The sequence below is a fragment of the Salvelinus namaycush genome, chromosome 1 (genome assembly GCF_016432855.1).
Source record: "Salvelinus namaycush isolate Seneca chromosome 1, SaNama_1.0, whole genome shotgun sequence".
Lineage (NCBI taxonomy): Eukaryota > Metazoa > Chordata > Actinopteri > Salmoniformes > Salmonidae > Salvelinus > Salvelinus namaycush.
In genome coordinates, this window is record NC_052307.1 from 46532756 (window position 1) to 46554477 (window position 21722).

Here is a 21722-nt window from a genome sequence, read left to right on the forward strand (position 1 = left end):
ATTGGCCGAATTACGTCAGAATGATGGATTGGCGGGGCTCGTGTCGACAAAGGGTCCAGGCCAATTGGCAAGAGAGGTATTGTAGTTGGTGTACTTCGTTTGCTAGCCGGGAGATGGACCTAGCTTGATGCTAGCTCGAGGCTAACTGGTGCTTGCTTCTGGACAAGGGTGTTAGCCACAATAGCCACTCGGTAACAGCTAGCTAGCTGCGATGATCCGGTGTAATGGTCCAGAGCTTGCGGCAGGAATCCGGTGATGTAGTGGAAAAAAGCAGTCCGATATGTGCAGGGCTGATATCTCGCTGTGCAGATTGGCAGGTATTATCCGGGCTACCCGGGCTAAAGCAGCTGGTGTCTGAGCTAAAGGTAAAGATTGCTAGCAGTGGCTAACAATAACTAAATAGCTAGTAGCTAATTAGCTGGCTAGCTTCTGATGGAGGTTCTAGTTATAAGGTCTGAAAAATAGCAGATCCGTACCACATTGGGTGAGGCGGGTTGCAGGAAGGTATATTTAATCCGAAATTGAAAAAATGAGATAGAAATATATACAAGAAAACGGAATATTTACATGGGACAAAAACAAACACGTCTTACTGCTACGCCATCTTGGATGATTAGTTCTAGCCCTGAGGAAAGATTGATCTAACACAAGTGGTCATATTTATCTAACTTTTGGCTGACAGAAACCATAATATTTATTAGCTAATAGAAATGACTATGTACAATTCATCACTTCACGGGAGAGCTCACCATTGATCGAGTAAAACACAAAAAAATTCTAAAAATCGAAAGTAATCCGACGATGGGTAGTTTGTTATAACACCTTTGGTCTGCCAGATGTTTATGTGACACCCAGAATGCATTGTATAATGTCAACAAACATGGAGCCACACACAGCTGGCAAATAGCTTAGCATTAGCTCATTATAATCAGTACAACCGTCAAAAAAGGTATATGTGTCCATTACAATCCATGCAAGAATCGGAATGCATGATTTGACATCAGTACTTGAACACATTTGAATAAAATAGTAAATACTTTATGCTCCATATATGCATATGGTATGCTACAGTAGAAACTACAACACGATATACAGAAAATAAGGCACTTACTTTGATTGGAACGCACACGTGTCGAAGTTATTATTTGTAAGAAAACAACAATTAAAGCAATGCGAGCGCCAGACAGAAAATGTGCCAGGGGGGAAAAGTTTGTGCTAGACTGCGCAAATGTCTGCATACTTGATCTGGGAAAACACTGGGGAGGTGCTTGGGCTCTCATGGAAGAGAGAAGTTTGTCTGGTTCAGCAAAGCCTCAAACATGAATTGTCCGCAACAGTGAAATGGGCTTCTACTATATGAATTAAGGAGGCAGATCATGCCTCAATTCAAACTGTTATAAGAAAATAAAACTCGCTGGAAAATAATTTTAAATTGACAAGAGCAAATATAACCTATAGATAATTAGTAGGTAGTGTGTGTCTTGGTTTGAGGGCAGCACTGGTTAACTGTTCTGTTGCTTAAAAAAAAACTAATGCTGGGGCAACCGTTACAGATATTTGGAAAAGGCTAGCCATGATCATGAAAAGGGACACAAATTGTACAATATGACGTCCATTATTTTCCCCAAAAAACTCCAGTGGTTATCATATATTCATATGATAATTCGTTTAGAACTTTATTCATAAGAGGGAAAATGTATGGACATTACAGCAAAGGACAAAGGCTTAAATGGGATAGGACAACCTGCTGTGTTGACTATTGGTTGTTCAAGCCCAACAATAGATTTAATCTTTATATGACACTAAAATACCTGAATTAATTGAACACAACCAAACAATTAAGATGGAATAGGTGACCTAAACAATTGATATTCTAAATCAGGTGTGCTTTTCATTTGTTCATTTACTACTGTAGGTTCACTAGCTAACATCTATCAAGACACCCATGTAGACTGGATTTGTAACGAAGTTGAGAAGTAGGTGAAACGTTGAATAAAGCAACAAACATGGACCGAGACAACATAACAGCAGAGTCTACGCATAAACACAGGAAAAATACTGACTGGGGAAGGAACCTAAGGGAATGCCAGATATAGGGGAGGTAATAAGTGAGGTAATGGAGTCCAGGTGTGCCTCGTGATGTGCAGGTGTGCGTAATGACTGATGCCACGTGTGCGTAATGATGGATCCCAGGACTGGTGGTTAGAATACCAGCGACGTCGAACGCCGGAGGGGAGGAGCGGGAGTAGACGTGACAGGATGTAACGGCAGCCTTCCCTCTCTTCACGAGAAGAGAGGGTGTAACAGGGATCGGACCAACACGCAGCGTAGCCAGTACTCAACATGTTTAATAAAACGATAAACAGTGAACACTTAACACGATACAAAATAACAAATGTGGCAAACCGATACAGCCCTATCTGGTGCAGAGAAAACACAAAGACAGGAAACAACCACCCACAAACCCCAACACAAAACAAGCCACCTATATATGATTCCCAATCAGAGACAACACAAAACATCTGCCTCTGATTGAGAACCATATTAGGCCAAACATAGAAACAGACAAACTAGACACACAACATAGAAATGCCCACCCAGCTCACGTCCTGACCAACCCTAAAACAAGCAAAACACACAAGAACTATGGTCAGAACGTGACACAGGATTCCCACTGTGAAGATGGGCAATGCTGCAGCAGCATCAGTTTCTACTTCTACTACTTTGTCCTTTTCCAGATATGAAAGGAGACATCCCTCAGTTATATGAGATGGTTGTTATACAGTATCCTGTGCTTTGGTCAATCTGAACAATTCTGTTGTGCCATTTGAGTAGAGCACCCTCACCTTATCGTCATGATAAAAGTGCCCCCTTAAACCGTATGAATATATCAAAAGTAATTTGGAACATGTAAAATACTTTTATTTTATGATATTGTAAACATACTGTACTTTAATAATAGGCTAAATTGAATAGGCTATATTATTGTATGAGTGAAATTAAAAGTATTTTGTCATAGCCCAACTATTTCATTTAGCATAGACAATGTAATTGTTGTGGTAGTCTTAGGCAAACCATCTTCATTATCACAGTAGCACCTCCAAGTGCCACTGAGACCTTCTGGAAAAAAGTATCTGGCATTGGACTTGGTAGTAGTAGTTGTGTGTATGTTTTAAGCTAAGGATCCCATCATATCCTGCTTCCATACATTTCACCACCTTGATTATTATTATTATTATTAGTAGTAGTAGTAGTAGTAGTAGTAGTAGTAGTAGTAGTAGTAGTAGTAGTAGTAGTAGTAGTAGTAGTAGTAGTAGTAGTAGTAGTAGTAGTGTAGTAGTAGTAGTAGTAGTAGTAGTAGTAGTAGTAGTAGTAGTAGTAGTAGTAGTAGTAGTAGTAGTAGTAGTAGTAGTACATCATCTCCTGCTTCCAGACATTCCACCATCTAGATTACAAGGGTTGGATTTGCACTAAACAATTTCATATCAGCTCAAGGCATGTACAACAACTAGTATAATGATTAGCCTCATATACATTGTCTACCGGTATCGTTTTTTAAATTGAGAACATATAGCTGAACAAATATGTAAATAGTGTGTGAGTTAAGTTATTCTCTGCTTCAGATGCACAATGTCAAGGTGTGCATTGCAAATGCCCATAAGGCGTAAAGGCGCTGCATGGTCAAGCCAACGTCTGCATTGGCCATGCAGTATTTACAGTGATACGGCCTCTGCAGAAGTCAGGGCATTTATACTTGTTGCGTTTCGCGGAGCAGCGCAGAGCTGTTGTGAAGGAAGTTGTCAAGGAAGTGAGTTTGTGTTTATACATGACCTCCCGCCCCCACCTACCGTCATCCAATCAGGTCACTGCGGAGCTATACGGAGCCCTCCATATTGTTACAACATTTGAGAGGCGCAAGGCAATGCAGTATGGAGCTCAATTTGGCCTCTGATTGTGACAATCAAATCAAACTAATTGGAGAGCTAATGACTGAACAAAAAACACAGAAACAGACTAATTAGAAACAGATTCCCTTCCCCTCTTTATTGCAGGATTGTGATCTGTGATTAATCAACATCAACACTAGTTCATATTGAATAATAGTTAACTTAAGTTGCTTTCATATCATTTTAAAGTGTACAAGTAAGCTAACTCATATGTAAAGGTGGTTCCAGCCCAGCAATAGAACACTTGAAAATTAACTAATTAGATTTGCTACATTGAATCAGGTGTGTTAGTGCTGGGCTGGAACAGAAGCCTGCACACCCAGCAGGGCTGGCCTGCTCCAGTTGTAATAAGTTTATATATTGTGTGACTTTTAAACTGTATTTTTGTTCACAAAATTTGCTAACATATAAGCCATGGTATACAAGGGTGTACACTTATTCTCTTGGGACCTCTTCTTCTACAGATTATGTTGCTAGATTTCTCTGTCCTCAGTTTTTCCTCGCTAGGGACTGGAACTAGAGAATAGTTTCATAATGTCCCACACAGTTACCTGCCCTATCCAGAGTCTATACTATACTCCTATACTGTCGCTTCTCTTACAGCTGGAAGTGCTAGCTAATCCTTTCACCCTCTTCCATGGCTGTTCGCTACCTAGCTACAAATGCATTTGGAATTACAACGATAAATACATCAAGATAGTTAACTAGCTAATATGAAGTTAGTAAGCTGGTGAGCTATACAGCAGCGGTCCCCAACCTTTTTTGCACCACGGACCGGTTTCATATAGAAAATTAGGCCTATACGTTTAGTATAGCTGCTTTTCATAACATTTTAGTTTAAGTAGGTCTAACGTGATGATATTATAAAAACAGTGCATATTTTTCTCTAGAGACCATATACTAAAAACATTGCAACTCACCATGTCACTGAATCAGTGGGACATTCACAAATGGGTCGCGGATCCATTCCTTCGCACTTCGTGGGAAGTCACGCTCGAACTCCGTTGACAGCGAAGCTAGGTGATCGCTGTCAACGGATATCCTGGAAGGATATTGACCTCATTCCGTCAGTAGAGGATGCCTGGTTATTCTTTAAAAGTGCTTTCCTCACCATCTTAAATAAGCATGCCCCATTCAAAAATGTAGAGCTAAGAACAGATATAGCCCTTGGTTCACTCCAGACTTGACTGTCCTTGACCAGCACAAAAACATCCCGTGGCGTACTGCATTAGCATCGAATAGCCTCCGCAATATGCAACTTTTCAGGGAAGTTGGGAACCAATATACACAGGCAGTTAGGAAAGCAAAGGCTAGCTTTTTTAAACAGAAATTTGCTTCCTGTAGCACAAACTCCAAAAGGTTCTGGGACACTGTAAAGTCCATGGAGAATAAGAGCACCTCCTCCCAGCTGCCCACTGCACTGAGGCTAGGAAACACTGTCACCACCGATAAATCTACGATAATGGAGAATTTCAAAAAGCATTTTTCAACAGCTGGCCATGCTTTACACCTGGCTACCCCTACCCCGGTCAACAGCTCTGCACCCCTCACAGAAACTTGCCCAAGCAAGTTTCTCCTTCACCCAAATACAGATAGCTGATGTTCTGAAAGAGCTGCAAAATCTGGACCCCTACAAATCAGCTGGGCTAGACAATCTGGACCCTCTCTTTCTAAAATTATTCACCGCAATTGTTGCAACCCCTATTACTACCCTGTTCAACCTCTCTTTTGTATCGTCTGAGATCCCTAAAGATTGGAAAGCTGCCACGGTCATCCCCCTCTTCAAAGACCCAAACTGTTACAGACCTATATCTATCCTACCCTGCCTTTCTAAAGTCTTCGAAAGCCAAGTTAACAAACAGATCACCTACCATTTAGAATCCCACCGTACCTTCTCCGCTATGCAATCTGGTATCCGAGCTGGTCATGGGTGCACCGCAGCCACGCTCAAGGTCCTAAACGATATCATAACCACCATCGATAAAAGACAATACTGTGCAGCCGTCTTCATCGACCTGGGCAAGGCTTTCGACTCTGTCAATCACTGTATTCTAATCGGCAGACTCAACAGCCTTGGTTTCTCAAATGACTGCCTCGCCTGGTTCACCAACTACTTCTCTGATAGAGTTCAGTGTGTCAAATCGGAGGGCCTGTTGTCCGGACCTCTGGCAGTCTCTATGGGGGTGCCACAGGGTTCAAGACTCTTTTCTCTGTATATATCAATGATGTCGCTCTTTCTGCTGGTGATTCTCTGATCCACCTCTACGCAGACGACACCATTCTCTATGCTTCTGGCCCTTTTTTGGACACTGTGTTAACAAACCTCCAGACGAGCTTCAATGCCACACAACACTCCTTCCGTGTCCTCCAACTGCTCATAAATGCTAGTAAAACAAAATGCATGCTCTTCAACCGATCGCTGCCCGCACCCGCCCGCCTGTCTAGCATCACTACTCTGGACGGTTCTGACTTAGAATATGTGGACAACTACAAATACCTAGGTGTCTGGTCAGACTGTAAACTCTCCTTCCAGACTCACATTAAGCATCTCCAATCCAAAATTAAATCTAGAATCGGCTTCCTATTTTGCAACAAAGCATCCAATACTCATGCTGCCAAACATACCCTCGTAACACTGACTATTCTACCGATCCTTGACTTCGGCAATGTCATTTACAAAATAGCCTCCAACACTCTACTCAGCAAATTGGATGTAGTCTATCATAGTGCCATCCGTTTTGTCACCAAAGCCCCATATACTACCCACCACTGCAACCTGTATGCTCTCGTTGGCTGGCCCTCGCTTCATATTCGTCACCAAACCCACTGGCTCCAGGTCATCTATAAGTCTTTGCTAGGTAAAGCCCCGCTTTTCTCAGCTCACTGGTCACCATAGCAGCACCCACCCGTAGCACGCACTCCAGCAGGTATATTTCACTGGTCATCCCCAAAGCCAACTCGTCATTTGGCCGCCTTTCCTTCCAGTTCTCTGCTGCCAATGACTGGAACTAATTGCAAAAATCACTGAAGCTGGAGTCTTATATCTCCCTCACTAACTTTAAGCATCAGCTGTCAGAGCAACTAACCGATCATTGCACCTGTACACAGCCCATCTGTAAATAGCCCACCCAACTTCCTCATCCCCATATTGTTATTTATTTTTTCTTCTCCTTTGCACCCCAGTATCTCTACTTGCACATTCATCTTCTGCACATCTATCACTCCAGTGTTTAATTGCTAAATTGTAATTATTTCGCCACTATGGCCTATTTATTGCCTTACCTCCCTAATCTTACCACATTTGCACACACTGTATACAGATTTTTCTATTGTGTTATTGACTGTACGTTTGTTTATCCCATGTGTAACTCTGTGTTGTTGTTTTTGTCGCACTGCTTTGCTTTATCTTGGCCAGGTCGCAGCTGTAAATGAGAACTTGTTCTCAACTGGCCTACCTGGTTAAATAAAGGTGAAATAAAAAAAAGAAACATGTAAAAAAAAAAAAATGCACCAACTGGGAGAAGGACAGCCCATTCTCAGTCTCTGCTAAAATCACCGCTAATGTTTGGAACATGTCAAATATGCCCCTATCCACTTGCCGTCCCCACAGTTCCAGTTTGGCTTTGAATGTAGACACTTTATCTGCCAACTTAAAGACAGTTGTCATTCTCCCCTGAAGTGACAGATTGAGTTCGTTGAGCAGGTTGAATATGTCGCACAGGTAAGGTATTTTCTATTGAATGAGGCTTTCTTTTTTTTTGCAGTCTCGGGCTCTGTGGTCTCTGCATTATCGACATTGTCGTTGGGCCTTTTATCTCCCTTACCCCTTCCGAAGAAGCTCTCCAGCGACGTTTGTTTGTTTTTATTCATGTCAGCTAACGTAGCTAGCTAGTACAAAGTTGGCGGGCAACACCACTCACGCAGACCGTGATGAACTTACCGTGCGCGCATTACTCGAGTTCGAAATCTGTAAACTGTTGTGGGCGTGACAGAGATATTAGAGTGGTGTGAAAAGGACCAACAGACTGCACCAAGTTCAATGTAATGACTGCACAAATAGCCTCAAATTTGATCAAACTTTTATTTTACCGATTATATATTTTTAAAATACATTATTTATCCTTTCTGTGTGGCCCGGTAGCGAATAAAGCGAACATTTGCTATACAGTATGTAAGTTAGCTATCTAGCAAACATTACGTTAGCAGCTTATTTTAGTAAGGCTACACACTACGTTTTTGTAGCAAGCTAGATAATAATACATAGTTTTTGATAACTTTAAACATATATTTACTTACTTGAATAGGTTCTCCTACAGCCTCCATTTTCTTTGTCCTTAGACAAACTAAATAATGGTCAATCTTTCTGGTGGTAGCAAAACACAGCTTGCCATATTGACGATTTGAGGACTTTCAACAGACTGAGATTGGTCTTCCAACATGGCGCTTGGTGTGGTTGCAAACCTTCTATTGCCCTCAGAACAGCCTCACTTCGTCGGGGTACGGACTCTACAAGATGTCGAAAGTGTTCCACATGGATGCTGGCCAATGTTGGCTCCAATGCTTCCCGCAGTTGTGTCAAGTTGGCTGGATGTCCTTTGGGTGGTGGACCATTCTTGATACACACGGGAAACTGTTGAGCGTGAAAAACGCAGCAGCGTTGCAGTTCTTGACACAAGCCGGTGCGCCTGGCACCTACTACCATACTCAGTTCAAAGGCACTTAAATCTTTTGTTTTGCCCATTCACCCTCTGAATGGCACACATACACAATCCATGTCTCAATTGTCTCAAGGCTTAACAATCCTTCTTTAACCTGTCTCCTCCCCTTCATCTACACTGATTTAAGTGGATTTAACAAGTGATATCGATAAGGGATTATAGCTTTCACTTGGGTTCACCTGGTCCGTCTATGTCATGGAAAGAGCAATGTTCTTAATGTTTTGTATACTCAGTGTATATATCTGTGATCCCCTTAGTCTCCATGCAAAGACTCAAAGTAATCACCCTTCTATTCCTTTACATAGGGTAGGGTACTGCGGTAATAGAAAGTTTAGGCTAAGAGGGAAGAACCGCAGGCGCGGGGGGTATTTGAGAAGACGTCATTAGGGAGACTTGCCCCATGGGTCCTGGTCAAAAGTAGTGCACTATATAGGCCCGCAGAGCCTGCTGCCTAGGATCAGCTCCAAAAGAGCCAGAGGCTGTCACACAGTTTAATCTTTGTTTGCCCTACCAGCTAAACATTGCCACCAGGTTGACAGACAGTATTTGTTTAGTGACTTGGTTTTAGCGCTTTCTTGTCGAATCTGTCTTGTCTGAAGGTCACTATGTGCAGTTCACACCAATGAGGTAACAATAGAAGCTCTCTATCTCAAAGGGTTAGTATAATACCACATTGAAGGGTCAATTTCTCTGCTGGCAATTAAAATCCACTAGATTAAGATTACTAGATTATTAATGTATGTTTTCTCAATAATAATTGTGACTGTGCACGTGACCTTGTATATGAAATAACTATGTTTTTGAACAAAGAGCTGCTGTCAAAGGTGGGGGGCATCATGAAACAAAGCATCATTGTAAAGCATTGATTCCTACAGGAAAAACAAACACAGAGGAGTTAAAGAGAGAGTGACATAGTTGGAGGACATTGTGAAAAATGATGATTGCCCTGCATGTATTTGGTCTCTATGTAATTCCCACTATGAGAGGAACTCTTTGACTTTGTTTTTTCACTGTGTGCCTGCCTGGAGTGATGCATGAATTATGAATCAAAACAACTGAGCTAGTGAGTGAGACGGCTTCATTCAAGACTAATAATCCTCAATGCCGCCCAGGCACTAAGGCGTTCTTTTCATGAAGCCATTTAAAAACTATTGAGGACATAACAAGGGACTTGTTTTATGTGGTCCGTGTTGCAGTGGCAGCTCAGAGTAGAAAGACCCGAACCCCTCACGTCATTTTCTCTTTTTGTTAACACGTAGAGAGATAATGGGACTACTGCAGCACAAAGGGCCTCTGATTGCAGCGCCCACATACTGCAGGCTGCAGCTCTGTGGTGGTAGAACTGGGCCCTCACTGTTGGGCTAGAAGAGAAGCACTGCTCCATTCCCTTTGATTATTTTCTACATAAAAATACATTGTCATCATCACACATACAGTATCAGCACATAGTCACATAGCTCGTCTATATTCTTGAGTCTAGTTATTTTTGGCCACATACAGTGCATATCGTAAGTATTCAACCTCCTTGGATTTCTCCACATTTTTTTGTCAACGATCTACACAAAATACTGGAAGAAACATTTTTAATAATACTAATACAATGCCCTCCGTAATTATTGGGACAATTTTTATTTTATTTTGGCTCTGTAGTCCAGCACTTTGGATTTGAAATGATAGCTTTAATTAGAATGTATTTTCATTCATATCGGGTGAACAGTTTAGAAATTACAGCAGTTTTTGTACATAGTCCCCATTTTAGGTCACCAAAACTATTGGGACAAATTCACTTATAAACTCAGCAAAAAAAGAAACGTCCTCTCACTGTCAACTGCATTTATTTTCAGCAAACTTGCATGTGTAAATATTTGTAATTACATAACAAGGTTCAACAACTGAGACATAAACTGAACAAGTTCGACAGACATGTGACTAACAGAAATGGACTAATGTGTCCCTGAAAAAAAGGGCCGGTCAAAATCAAAAGTAACAGTCAGTCTCTGGTGTGGCCACCAGCTGCATTAGGTACTGCAGTGCATCTCCTCCTTATGGACTGCGCCAGATTTGCCAGTTGCTGTGAGATGTTACCCCACTCTTCCACCAAGGCACCTGCAAGTTCCCGGACATTTTGGGGGGGAATGGCTCTAGCCCTCACCCTCCGATCCAACAGGTCCCAGACGTGCTCAATGGAATTGAGATCCGGGCTTTTCGCTGGCCATGGCAGAACACTGACATTCCTGTCTTGCAGGAAATCACACACAGAAAGAGCAGTATGGCTGGTGGCATTGTCATGCTGGAGGGTCATGTCAGAATGAGCCTGCAGGAAGTGTACCACATAAGGGAGGAGGATGTCTTCCCTGTAACGCACAACGTTGAGATTGCCTGCAATGACAACAAGCTCAGTCCAATGATGCTGTGACACACTGCCCCAGACCATGATGGACCCACCACCTCCAAATCGATCCCGCTCCAGAGTACAGGCCTCGGTGTAACGCTCATTCCTTCGACGATAAACGCAAATCGAACCATCACCCCTGGTGAGACAAAACCGTGACTCGTCAGTGAAGAGCACTTTTTGCCAGTCCGGTCTGGTTCAGCGACGGTGGGTTTGTGCCCATAGGTGACGTTGTTGCCGGTGATGTCTGGTGAGGACCTGCCTTACAACAGGCCTACAAGCCCTCAGTCCAGCCTCTCTCAGCCTATTGCGGACAGTCTGAGCACTGATGGAGGGATTATGCGTTCCTGGTGTAACTCAGACAGTTGTTGTTGCTATCTTGTACCTGTCCCGCAGGTGTGATGTTCGGGTGTACCGATCCTGTGCAGGTGTTGTTACACGTGGTCTGCCACTGCGAGGACGATCAGCTGTCCGTCCTGTCTCCCTGTAGCGCTGTCTTAGGCGTCTCACAGTACGGACATTGCAATTTATTGCCCTGGCCATCTCCTTGCAGCATGGCTAAGGCACATTCACGCAGATGAGCAGGGACCCTGGGCATCTTTCTTTTGGTGTTTTTCAGAGTCAATAGAAAGGCCTCTTTAGTGTCCTAAGTTTTCATAACTGTGACCTTAATTGCCTACTGTCTGTAAGCATGTTCATACATTTTTTATGGTTCATTGAACAAGCATGGGAAACAGTGTTTAAACCTTTTACAATGAAGATCTGTGAATTTATTTGGATTTTTACGAATTATCTTTGAAAGACAGGGTCCTGAAAAATTTACGTTTCTTTTTTTGCTGAGTTTATGTGTATTAAAATAGTCAAACGTTTAGTATTTCATACCATATTCCTAGCACGCAATGATTACATCAAGTTTGTGACTCTACAAACTTGTTGGATGCGTTTTCTGTTTGTTTTGGTTGTTTCAGATTATTTTGTGCCCAAATAGAATTGAATGGTAAATAATTTGTGTCGTTTTGGAGTCACTTTTATTGTAAATAAGAATATAACATGTTTCTAAACACTTCTACATTCATCTGGATGCTAAATCGTGAATATTTATGAGTGAGAAAGTTACAGGCAGACAAATATCTGTAATTTCTAAACGGTTCACCCGATGTGGATGAAAAGACCTTCAAATTAAAGCAGACAAATGGCACATTAACCTTATAGTCATTGTATCAGTCCCAAAAAAATATTCACTGTGCCAACAATCAAGGAGGGCACTGTATATCTTGATTAGATAAGTATTCACCCCCCTAAGTCAATACATATTAGAAACATCTTTGGCAGCGATTACAGCTGTGCATCTTTTTAGGTAAGTCTCTTAGGGGGGAATTTCAACCCGAGTTAAGCATGCATAAATGGAATGTAGTTCCCTTTTTATGCACTTTTCTCTCTACACATATTTTTACCTTGAACGTAAGCATTTAAAATAGCATGCTATTCACCTGCTATTAGAGATGAAAGAAATTAAGGTGTGGTGGAGGTGTGTCTACAGATCCACCGTATTCTGACCTTGACTTAATTCCCTCATAATTCCACCAATTTTACATGCAATGAAACAATGAATAAGGTTGAGCAACCTGTCGGTTCCAAGTGGAACAACATCTACATTATTTTTTTCGATAGAAATAAAACTTATATCCATTGTAGTGGTTTCAGGGGTTGTGTGGTGGATGGACGGTATGTGCCTGTGAGGTTTCTGTGTTTTCTGGCTGCCAGGACCACGGACAGCAATGGGAAGTATTCCCCAGAGGCAAGACCAAGGACAGCTCAGGGGAAACTTACAGACTGCAGCAGAACAACCACACCTGTCTCCAGTTGTAATTAGAGACTAAACTGCAGACAGGTGAAACCACTCAGGGCCTCTACTTAACCGCGCCCTGGGTTTGCTTTTTTTCTCTTTCCTTTGACCCTGGTAGGTGAAGGAGGCTAGTGGAGAGACTGAGCATATGGTGGAGTAGCAGGTATAACCGAACTGAAGATTTCAACATGGAGTGAACGCGAAAGACCAAGAGTGGAGGACCTTCCACTGGTGAAGACATATTTACTTTGTTTGAGTTGTGTATATTAGGAACACTGCCAGTACCTGATAAAGAATAAACTGTGTTAAACCTTCACGTGGACTGGTGGTGTGTGTTTGAATGTGTAAATCCTGCCTTACCAAGATCATGGCGCTGAAACCACCACACCATTCACTGTAATTTAGAAATTGATAAGTGCTATTGATTGATAAGAACTAGGTAAATGAGAGTTGTTTGGATAAGGGGAATTAAAATATAAATGAATTGTTTTAGATCTATTTTAGCTTAAGATTGCTGGAGACAAATGTGAAACCAGTCATGGCAGCAAAGTGAACATATTAACATATCAACTTTTCCACAGTGAAGTTTATGAAATGCTGACCATAACTTGTAGGGATAACATTTGGAGACCCAAGCTATAGGCTTCTGTAGCCATGCACAAATGATAGTATAGAGCCAAACCTACTGTCGTGGCTTTACTTTAATTCATCTGAGTAGTTATTTAATCCACTAACTATGGTTGATTGTTACACAATTTAATGGTATCATGTAACAATTAACTCATTAGGATTTGGTGCACCACGGATTAAGTTATTTAAAGAGTTACCATCTCCCAAATGAAACTCTAAGGTCTTTACCTATAACGTCCATAAAACAGTCAACATATTAATCATAACCTTATCATTCTGAACAGTCAACCTTATTGGATCTGTTAACCCCAGCCTTACTCATGATTCAGTACTGCACATTGGTTTAACTATTTATTTACTAGTTACCTAAATAACACAGAACATACACACCTAATACATGAGGAAAAAGTCCCTAGCGGACTAACATGACTGCTTGTTTACCAAAAAAGAGAGGGGTAGAGAGAGAAAGAGACTTGGAAACTTTTGGAATTTGGAAACTACTCTATCATTTACTTTGCACACGAACCACCGCCCGTTTGGAGTACTAAATAATGACTGTATTTACGTGTGAATGCCTTCGGTCGTCTATCTCTGTCGAAAACCAAACCTTCTTGGAAAAGGGTTTGGTTGGGTCTCACGTGTAAGGCTCTGATTGTCCATAAAGGTCACAATGGGGACCTGTTTGTGACCACAAGAGGTCACGAACAGGCCCCCATTAACATCGACAGGGCTGTAGTGGAGCGGGTCGAGAGTTTCGAGTTCCTTGGTGTCCACATCACCAACGAACTATTATGGTCCAAACATACCAAGACAGTCATGAAGAGGGCACGACAAAACCTTTTCCCCCTCAGGAGTCGTCAGATTTGACATGGGTCCCCAGATCCTCAAAAGGTTCTACAGCTGCACCATCGAGAGCATCCTGACCGGTTGCATCACCGCCTGGTATGGCATCTGACCGTAAGCTTGGCCCCAGCTTCACTGGGGCCAAGCTTCCTGCCATCCAGGACCTACATAATAGGCGGTGTCAGAGGAAAGCCCAAAAAATTGTTATAGACTGTTTTCTCTGGTACTGGAGCGCCAAGTCTAGGACCAAAAGGCTCAACAGCTTCTACCCCCAAAACATAAGACTGCTGAACAATATATAAAATTGCCACTGGACAATTTACATTGATCCCTCCCCCCCTCGCTTTTGTTCACTGCTGATACTCGCTGTTTGTTTGTTACCCATGCATAGTCACTTCGTCCCCACCTACATGTACAGATGACCTCAACTACGCTCGCACACTAACTTGGTGCTCCCTGTATATACGTAGCCTCGTTATTCTTATTGTTACTTTTTATTTTAGTACTTCTTCTTGAACTGCACTGTTGGTTAAGGGCTTGTAAGTAAGCATTTCACGGTAAAATCTACACTTGTTGTATTCAGCGCATGTGACAAATAAAGTTTGATTTGATTTGAATATCCTTAGTTGTCCGGTCTCCATTGGGTCTCCATTGGTTTCCTCAGAACTTCTTAGCCGTACCAGTGATTGTCTGAGAGGGTAGTTCTCTCCTTTCTCCACGTATGTGGATAATCAGAGTTTGAACCACTTTACACGCACAGCTGCAGACTGGCGATGTCCTGGTCTGATAGGCGAGTTCATTTTCTTCACCTCGTGTTGAGGTTCAAAGTTCCAACCATTTCAGACGTGTAGCGACCGCTCCACGCTTTTCTGGTGTAATGTTAATTTCGTTACCAAGGCTTTTTATGCACTCTGGCCATTCCTCATGCAATGGCAAAATATTGGATAAAGCAATTTCACAGATTTGTCTGTTTTAAATATGCTGTAATAAAGGCATTACAACTTGTTTTCTCGTTAGAACAGATATATTACTTATAATTTGTTTAGTGTTTACACTGCTCCAAACAGGCAGAAAGGTAATATTGGAATCTAATAGCACCTGTTTGTCACATAATATGCACACAGCTCTCGCTCCTATACCCTACTTTTTCTTGATCTCCTTCTTATTGTTATTGTTACAATTATTATTATCGTCATCATTATAAAAGTAAGTCATGTCGTTATCATTAGTAGGCTTTGCATAGTAGCCTTGTATCACCACCATCAAGCTGTAGGCCTAAGAGTGCATCCTGCTAAGTCTTAATACTGTAACTTACTTAGACCTATATTTCATTATAGGCTATTGTATCAATCAATCATTAATTTGTTCATGCCGTCACATACATTCATGCTTTGAAATGTAATCAAGCGTTTTAGGTTTAAAATTAAATAACAAAGGTAGCTTTGAATAAATAGCCTAAACAATAAACAAACTGCAAACCTGTCTGCTGTAATAAAGATTGTATATATTTTTCTGTTAGAAAAGACTCTTTAGTTCACTTATTTATTTAGTGTTGTTTACACTTTTCCAAATGGTCAGAAAAATATTATAATATTGTAATCTAACAACAACTGTTTGGCACACATAATACTCATGCAACGTGTGCTCCTATACCCTTATTTTTCTTGATCTCCAGTAGTTTCCACAACTAATTCAAATGTCTTCCACAGATCTGACTTCCCCTTTCCCTCCTGAGCAACCAATAAACATTCGCCCGTTTCGAGTTTCGTTTTCACGTCCTCCGCATCCATTTTGCTGTCGACATGACTGTGTTCGGAGTTTGTTATAACCAATTTATTGATGTGATTATGATAGGCTATAGGTCAGGCCCTATTGGTCACATGCGATGCTTACATGTTTCACATAAAGAGTGCAAGGGTTGAGGGAATAGGGAATGTTCTTCCTAAACAAATTAGTGATTTTGTTAACAGAACTTTTCAGTCAGAAACAAGTAAGAAACTAATTGGCTAAAATTATGTTGCAGCTAGCCGGATAGCTAGATTGACATGTGGACAGTCTAGGAGCAGAGGCTACTTCATCCTCCAAGAGGTTCTGTTGAATGAAGCTGCAAACAAGCTCAGGTGACGAGAGGTCAAGTTCTGCTTGGCGGATTTACCTCTCAAGTTTTAGTTTCCTAGCAATCCTTTTCCTTTCCCTTGTTGCTGCCTCCTATAGTATTTGAGCTGCTTTGGCATAAGCATTAATCTGAAGGCATTGTGCTTGCAATTTTTCCTCCATTTGTCTTTTCTCAACTTTATCCCTATTTTGTTTCTCCTCCAGAATACTAGTTTGTAGGTCTCTCAGGGAGGCATGACTGCAAGTGGAGGAATGTCTACTGTCCTGTGACTGAGGTGTGCTCTATGAAGTTTAAGTTCTTGTCACAATTGAATTTTTACTCTTTATAGTGCGGCTTCATTCAGTATGGGATGCTGTTAGACGCTGACTTCCTATCTCATAGAGCCAGGGGGTGCATATGCCTCTTAAACAAATAATTTATGCTATTGCTAGCAGTCAAGAGGAAACTGACTGAACGACTAAAAAACTCGAAATGCCAATACATTGACATTTGTTCGCTAAACATGTCGGGGGATGCTATTCCCGAGGACAAATTGTTCTGTCTCACGATTCCCAAGCATTAACCGGCACAGGGGATGTCCAGTGTGCTGTGTGGCTATATTGACAAAAAACAGATTCCATGGGATCGAATGGTGGGCTTTTGCACATATGTTGAGACGGCATGCAGGCCTCTGCACTCTAGTTATGAATGTGTCTCCCTCTGCCATATGGACGCATTGTATGATACACTGAGAGAAACTGCCTGCAAAAGAGCTGAGCACAGAACTCTGAGATAAAGTATACTGCAGCAGGTAACTTTGATTGCAAATCCACTGCCCACACACCTGCTCGCAAAACTATCTGGAAATTTAGGATCAGAGCATGACAATGTTCTATTTCACGCTTACCAAGATGCGCGCCGAGGCTTGGTGGTTATCGAGGGGGAATGTTGGAAAGATTTTTCGCATTAAAGAGAGGAACTGTTATCATTCACAAATGATGGATGCAAAAAAAACTGATTTGCTTTTAACTTTCTGTGTAATGACAAGAAAATGTGTCTCCTTGCCTATGTAACAGACATATTTGGGAAACTGAATAAACTGAATGCAAGCATGCAGGGGAAATACAAAAACATTCTACAGATGAGAGACCGAATTAGTGGATTCAAAGGAAACAATGCCCCTTTCCCTCGTCTGTGCATGTTTCTGACAGCATCAGTAAGTGTCCCACACAAGTGATGACTGTTCACCTCCAATGCTTGGAAGAGCACTTTGGGATCTACTTTCCAATCCATTTGACTGTGATCACGGCTCAGTTGACATGCCGGTAAGTGACACCGAAGGGCTGATCGATCTGTCATGTGACTGAATGCTGCAGACAACGCATTTACGGGTCACTACGGAGGAGTTTTGGTTCCTGATTCAAAGGGAATACCCTGCTGTCTCCATCTGAGAATTAAAACTCATGATAACCTTTGCCAGCTCATATCTGTGTAAAGCTGGATTCAGTGCTCTCGTCTGCATTAAAACCAAATATCGATACAATATGGATGTGACAGCAGAGATGTGGTATGTACTGTCGACCATGCCCCCTGACTTTGAGAAGCTAGTACGCGTCATGCATCATGCACACCCGTCTCATTAGTGGTGGTGAGATAAGGGACATTATGTCAGACTAATATGAAATGGACTGTTATAGCCCCACATTGAAAGTATGTGATGGTGAGTTGAGTAAATCTGAAATATTGTTAGAATGTTTTTCAATTGACTGCCATAGCCCCAAATAAAAAAGTAAACATTGGCTGTTAATTATGTAATTTTCACATGGTTGGGGTCGTGAGAATTTTCATATATCAAAATGGGGTCGTAGGCCAAAAAAGTTTGGGAACCCCTGGCCTAGGGAATGGGACATCACGACATCACTCGCGCACATCAGAAACTTCCAACAGATACCACGCAATTCTTTGACAACGAGCCTTGTGTTTTTCACAGTGCCTGTATTGGAGGCAGTAATATATTTCCTTTATATGTCTCATGCAACAAATACATACTTGCCATATGAGTAACAAATGAGAACAGCAGAACAACAATGTGCCTGTAATGTACCCATCCTCTGGCTGTGGTTCATGTGGAGTAGTAGCCTACGGAAGCAGGACTTTCACTCCATAGCAGTTTGACATATAACAGTCGCATTTCCTTCACTCAGTCATTACCAGGAGAATAATTGTAGCTAGAACATTTAAAACCGCTGTTCTGATCTAATATTTATACCAAATATTTTAGGGTCCAAATCATACAGGCATTTTTATCCTCCACAATAAGCAAGAGTTAGGTACTGTTATGTTAGCTGCATTGGCAAATATCTTCAATTAACATTACATTACTACAATAAAGAACAAAATTGTACATTACATTTCTAGTAAATGCTTTAGTTAGCTAACTAGCTAGGAAATTTGAATCCACTGGGTTTCACAAGATGACAGCCTGGTTCGCTGATTTGCTCGGGAGTCAGTAAAACATGAAATAAGACAATTTACAATTCATACAAATGTCAAACGCCCATATACAGTTGAAGTCGGAAGTTTACATACACTTAGGTTGGAGTCATTAAAACTTGTTTTTCAACCCCTCCACAAATTTCTTGTTAACACACTATAGTTTTGGCAAGTCGGTTAGGACATCTACTTTGTGCATGACACAAGTAATTTTTCCAACAATTGTTTACAGACAGATTATTTAACTTTAACTAATTCATTGTATCACAATTCCAGTGGGTCAGAAGTTTACATACACTAAGTTGACTGCCTTTAAACAGCTTGGAAAATTCCAGAAAATTAGGTAATGGCTTTAGAAGCTTCTGATAGGCTAATTGACATTATTTTTGTCAGTTGGAGGTGTACTTGTGGATATATTTCAAGGCCTACCTTCAAACTCAATGCCTCTTTGCTTGACAACATGGGGAAATCAAAAGAAATCAGCCATTACCTCAGAAAAAAAACTGTAGACCTCCACAAGCCTGGTTCATCCTTGTGAGCAATTTCCAAACGCCTGAAGGTACCATGTTCATCTGTACAAACAATAGTACACTAGTAGAAACACCATGGGACCAAGCAGCCGTCATACCGCTCAGTCTCCTAGAGATGAACGTACTTTGATGCGAAAAGTGCAAATCAATCCCAGAACAACAGCAAAGGACCTTGTGAAGATGCTGGAGGAAACAGGTACAAAAGTAGCTATATCCACAGTAAAACGAGTCCTATATCGACATAACCTGAAAGGCCGCTCAGCAAGGAAGAAGCCACTGCTCCAAAACCGCCATAAAAAAGCCAGACTACGGTTTGCAACTGCACAATTGGACAAAGATCATACTTTTTGGAGAAATGTCCTCTGGTCTGATGAAACAAAAATAGAACTGTTTGGCCATAATGACCGTCGTTATGTTTGGAGGAAAAAGGGGGACGCTTGCAAGCCGAAGAACACCATCCCAACCGTGAAGCACGGGGGTGGCAGCATCATGTTGTGGGAGTGCTTTGCTGCAGGAGGGGCTGGTGCACTTCACAAAATAGATGGCATCATGATGAATAAAAATTATGTGGATATATTGAAGAAACATCTCAAGATTCCAGTCAGGAAGTTAAAGCTTGGTCGCAATTGGGTCTTCCAAATGGACAATGACCCCAAGCATACTTCCAAAGTTGTGGCAAAATGGCTTAAGGACAACAAAGTCAATGTATTGGAGTGGCCATCACAAAGCCCTGACCTCAATCCTATAGAACATTTGTGGGCAGAACTGAAAAAGCGTGTGCGAGCAAGGAGGCCTACAAACCTGACTCAGTTACACCAGCTCTGTCATGAGGAATGGGCCAAAATTCACCCAACTTATTGTGAGAAGCTTGTGGAAGGCTACCCGAAACGTTGACCCAAGTTAAAACATTTAAAGGCAATGATACCAAATACTAATTGAGTGTATGTAAACTTTTGACCCACTGGGAATGTGATGAAAGAAATAAAGAATTTTCTCTACTATTATTCTGACATTTCACATTCTTCAAATAAAGTGGTGATCCTAACTGACCTAAAACAGGGAATTTTTACTAGGATTAAACGTCAGGAATTGTGAAAAACTGAGTTTAAATGTATTTGGCTAAGGTGTATGTGAACATCCAACTTTACCTGTTTAAAGATAAATGTATAGCTAGTTGGCAAATGTTAGCTATTTAGCTTGCTTGTTAACTAGCTATTTTCGTAAATTAACTTTATTACCAAACAATATAGAGAATCATTTGTCTTTACATTAACTAACATATTCCTCTTAACTGTATTATTTTTTGTACATGACTCGTTATGAAGTTATATTTACTTACATTTACTTCCATCCTAATTTTTTTGTCAGCCATCATCCTGAAGCAACTATAGAACCTTAGGTCGTAGAGCTTCATGGGTGTTTTGATAACCACATAGGAAGTCTGCATCTCGATTCGCTTGGTTTGGAGGGCCAACTAGAGGGCTGAAATGGCACTACTCCTCGATCAAAGTTGAATTGGAACACCACTCCGACTCGATGCGGCTCGCAGGATCGCGCAAACCAGAGGGGGAGGGCTACGGGGGAGTATTGGGATTGAGCCATTGTTGACGTCTGGGGTGTAAAAACTAGGAACCAAATGGAAGCAAACAGACGAAATGGGGAGGGACTAACATGAACTTGTCCAACAAGAAACACTCATTTTCATTGCAAAACATTTTCCTTTGCACTAATGAATACACCCTTATTGTGTCCGCAGTGCTGAACCGGCTGATCACAGATCTGCACTCCTTCCTGGTGGTGCTGGACAGTGAGAACCTCAGCTACATCGCTCAGGCCCAAAAGAAGTCTATCTCAGAGCTGCTGTCCAAGCTGCAAGACACCCCTGGTAGGTCACTGTTGTTGTTAATAACTTACAGTGCCTAGTGAGCCTACACACCCCTTGCACAGTCTTCACATTTTGGAGCCTTAAAATAACGTTTAAAAGGAGATTCAATTAGATTTTTTTCCCTGCAGATCTACACAACCTACTCAACATTTTCAAGTGAAAAATATCTTCCAAATTAACTAAAAAAACAGAAGATGTCTTGATTGCGTATGTCTTCACACACCAGAGAATACTTGGTGGAAGAACCTTTGGCAGCCATTACTACAGAACACCTGAAGGGACACAACAACAAAAAGCTCATTATTTAGCGTTCCCTTGTGAAATGCTTTGCGTTCCCGCACAA

General features: G+C 41.5%; 1 protein-coding gene across 3 annotated transcripts in view; it reads left to right on the forward strand.

Annotated features, from left to right (window-relative positions):
• Window positions 1-21722, forward strand: part of si:dkey-220o5.5 (actin filament-associated protein 1-like 2) — a 92109-nt gene that overhangs the window by 18761 nt on the left and 51626 nt on the right. For all 3 annotated transcript variants that reach the window (XM_038989652.1, XM_038989661.1, XM_038989670.1), the window contains exon 2: window positions 21251-21379. In XM_038989652.1, coding sequence (XP_038845580.1) covers window positions 21251-21379 — 129 coding nt within the window. The remainder of the gene's footprint in view (window positions 1-21250; window positions 21380-21722) is intronic.